Below are 3,159 nucleotides of genomic sequence, written 5' to 3' on the forward strand. Positions count from 1 at the left end.
CTGGAAATCGCTCAGGTCCTACTCTACCCTAATTGTGCAAAGAGCTATTTTTAATCTCTGTTTAAAGTAATGTGTCCTCGAGAGGGCAAGATTAGAATGGGAAGAACACTGGAGGATAAACTAGCTTTGAACAGCCATGGTCAGAGATCAGGAACTGAGATCTAAACAGTGCTCCTAAATAGAGTCTGAGCATTGTCACAAACAGTGCCAGAGTTATTCCCTTGATTTTAGCAATAATATATTGGGCTCTGCATATTGTGAGCTGCTTCCTGAAAGAGTAAGATTATGGCTGGTATTTTCTGAAGAGCATAATGGATTTATACTTGTTGAAATCTGAATACCTAATACCCTTAACTTGGAAAATTACTTGCTTAATCACACTGGGAGAGAAGAGTGTGGGAGTGTGATTAGTTTGGTAACAGAAAATTGCTAAGTAAGATACTGACTACAGAGAAGTGCTTCTGATTTACACCAGCCAGGCATCCATTCCAGTCAGCTTTTGAACAGCTTCTTTGTGGAGAATTATGGTGGAAAATCATGAAGTTCATCCTGGTGTGTGTAAGAATGGATTGCATATGTAATGCACTCACACAAAAGGGTGGAGACAGCATTTACTGGCATTGGTGTAAAGTTATTTTGAAAGCAGGAAGGAGAAAAGTAATAATAAGAAATACTATTTCTCAAATGCTGAAATAAGTATATATATATCTCTGTTTATACCAATGTTTAAACAAAAGAAAAGTAAAAAGAGGCAAAATAAGATGTTTTGGAAGGGTGATGTTTTATCAGCATTGCTCTTTGCTTATACATGATATTCTTGAATTTCATTTGAAATAAGGTATAATTGAGACTTGCTGGATTGTAATGGTGTAGTCCTGCACCAATGAAGAAGGGATAGATGGGCATTGCCACTCAGGGAAGTATAAGAAGGACAGGGTAGTAAAAGGTGAACCAGGAACAAAGAGGAGTGGGTTAAACCCAGCGGTTGGAAGGAGTGGGCCTAATAAATGAGAAAGGGAAATATTTCTTCTAACAGGAGACAAGGATGTTTTATTTGAATTTTTCTGTGGGCAGTCAGAAGTATCCTGGCCAATATGCACGTGGAAGTATCTGGTCTTTGAAAGAATTTTATAAGGGAAGAGGATATTAAATTGCCAAAAAAATTTAGGCTTTTTTTCCCTTTTTTCTGTCTTACTGCAGTAACATCTTGTCCAGCTTCTTCAGCAGCAGCGCTTGTGCCTATATGTTCTTTCCAGCTTTGCTTCTGTGCAGAGGGCAGCACAACATCTGCAAATCTCGTCAAAGAATAGTGATAGGGAAATCCAAAGGGAGGAAAAAAGAAAAATAATCACAGCATTAGGATGGCTGTCTCAGTTGGAAGACCTAACTCTGGCCAGATTTAATCGCAACATGTATAATTTGAAGTGACATACAGCATATCCTGCTGTCTTAAAGCAATTGCTATTGAAGATCACTTCTGTGGAGTTTCTTCAGCTTTATACAAGTGCAGCTGAGAGCAAGATATGCCTGGGAATTGCTCATTGTGGTTCTCCCAATATATAGGGGGCCTTGCTGTGTAGTGGTGACACTGAGGGGCTTGTTTGGGATGGTGGTGTCATTCAGACTGCTTGTGGTCTGCGTTCACACCCACCCCACTCATTCTGTACCTGCTGGCAGGCGAATGACAAACCTGGCAAGTGAACGTGCCCTTAGAGTTGAAGGAAAATTTTGGAAAATATTGGAAGTTAGTGCAGTAAGGAGCAAAAAGGGCTGCCTGTAAGACTTACTGAAGCTACAGCTAATGGAACAAATAAGTCTTCTGCACTAGCAGGGCCCAGCGGAAACAACAAAATCTCATTTTGAAGAATATCATTTCTTCATCTCTTGATTGAAGACAGGTTCAGTCTCTCTATAATCCTTGGTGGCAAAGTGCAGATAGCTCTCATTTCCAGAATATTATTGCAGTGCTGGGTCAGGAACTCTGTCTTCATTGTCTTAATTAGAGCTTTACTTATGCATGCCTTTTAGATTTTGTCAGTCTCTGGCTAACATAGCTTTTAACCTCCTTTCAATGTCAGATCCTACTGAGCCATTTCACTTTACTCTACATCAATTTTTCCACCATTACAGCCTTCACTTCAGCTAACTGCATTTAGTTAATTTGATGCCATTTATTTGTACAATGCCATTTATAGTCAAAGTATTATAAGTTTTTTTTTCCCTGAAACTACTGTACTTGTCTTAAGATTCAATTGAAAGTGTCTCAGAATGTAAAAAGTCCAATTTTGTCTAATTTCCTTGTCATTCTCATTAGGCAAAGGGGTTGCAGAAGTGGGAAGGGGGATTCATCTCAACACATTTGATTAATCTGCACGTATGCAAGAGAGAACACTAAGGCGAGAGGCTGTGCAGGTCACGCAGCACCCTCCCTTCACCACTAGCCAGCAGCATATTTATTGCCTAATTATGCAGAGCCATGAATTAGATACTACAAAACCAACCAATAAATTTCCCAGGCTGATATTTTTGGAAAAAACTGCGTGTGAGCAAAGGGATGGCTATAATCTCCAACTCCTGCTGGAGAGGAGGAGGGCATGGGAAGTTTCACTTACAACATCTTTCTGTGGTGGGCAGCCCCTGTAATTGCAAACAGGAACAATGTGAGGTTTGTTTATGACTGTATCACTTGCTAAGTGATATTTGCAGAATATTTGGTCATTCAGATTTTTTTCTACCCTAGATAGTGGTTATCCAAAGGCGACTCAGGAGAAGGGAATATCTTCAATTCCTGATAATAAATTATCTTTATTCCCCAACAGACAGGATAATTATGGTCAGTTGTGACTGCATGTAACGGGTTAGGTTGCCTAGAGAATCAGCTTTGAGAATTTACATATTTTAGGTATAATTCATTCTCCTCTGGTTTTGGAAGGCATGTTGGTATTAAACAGAACAACCTCTTCCCCTGTAAAATGGCTAAATCATGAACTCATGATTACCTGTGTGGTCTTGAATTGGCCCAGTTTTGCTGGTCAGGATTGCCCACTTTAAATCCACCTGGTTGTCGTGCTCCCAGTGGCACAACGTCTTTTGGGATCCCCAGCCAAAGGCACAGTTGAAGTTGTACAGTGGCAGCTCTGCCGGGGAAGGGAGGAAAGG

General features: G+C 40.2%; 1 protein-coding gene across 1 annotated transcript in view; it reads right to left on the reverse strand.

The window, feature by feature from the left end:
* Positions 1-3,159, reverse strand: part of NRP1 (neuropilin 1) — a 70,996-nt gene that overhangs the window by 7,982 nt on the left and 59,855 nt on the right. Inside the window, exon 12 of the mRNA XM_009325557.1 lies at positions 3,000-3,137. Within this exon, the coding sequence (XP_009323832.1) occupies positions 3,000-3,137 (138 nt within the window). The remainder of the gene's footprint in view (positions 1-2,999; positions 3,138-3,159) is intronic.

The sequence above is a fragment of the Pygoscelis adeliae genome, unplaced genomic scaffold, assembly GCF_000699105.1.
Source record: "Pygoscelis adeliae isolate BGI_AS28 unplaced genomic scaffold, ASM69910v1 Scaffold175, whole genome shotgun sequence".
Classification (NCBI taxonomy): Eukaryota; Metazoa; Chordata; class Aves; order Sphenisciformes; family Spheniscidae; genus Pygoscelis; species Pygoscelis adeliae.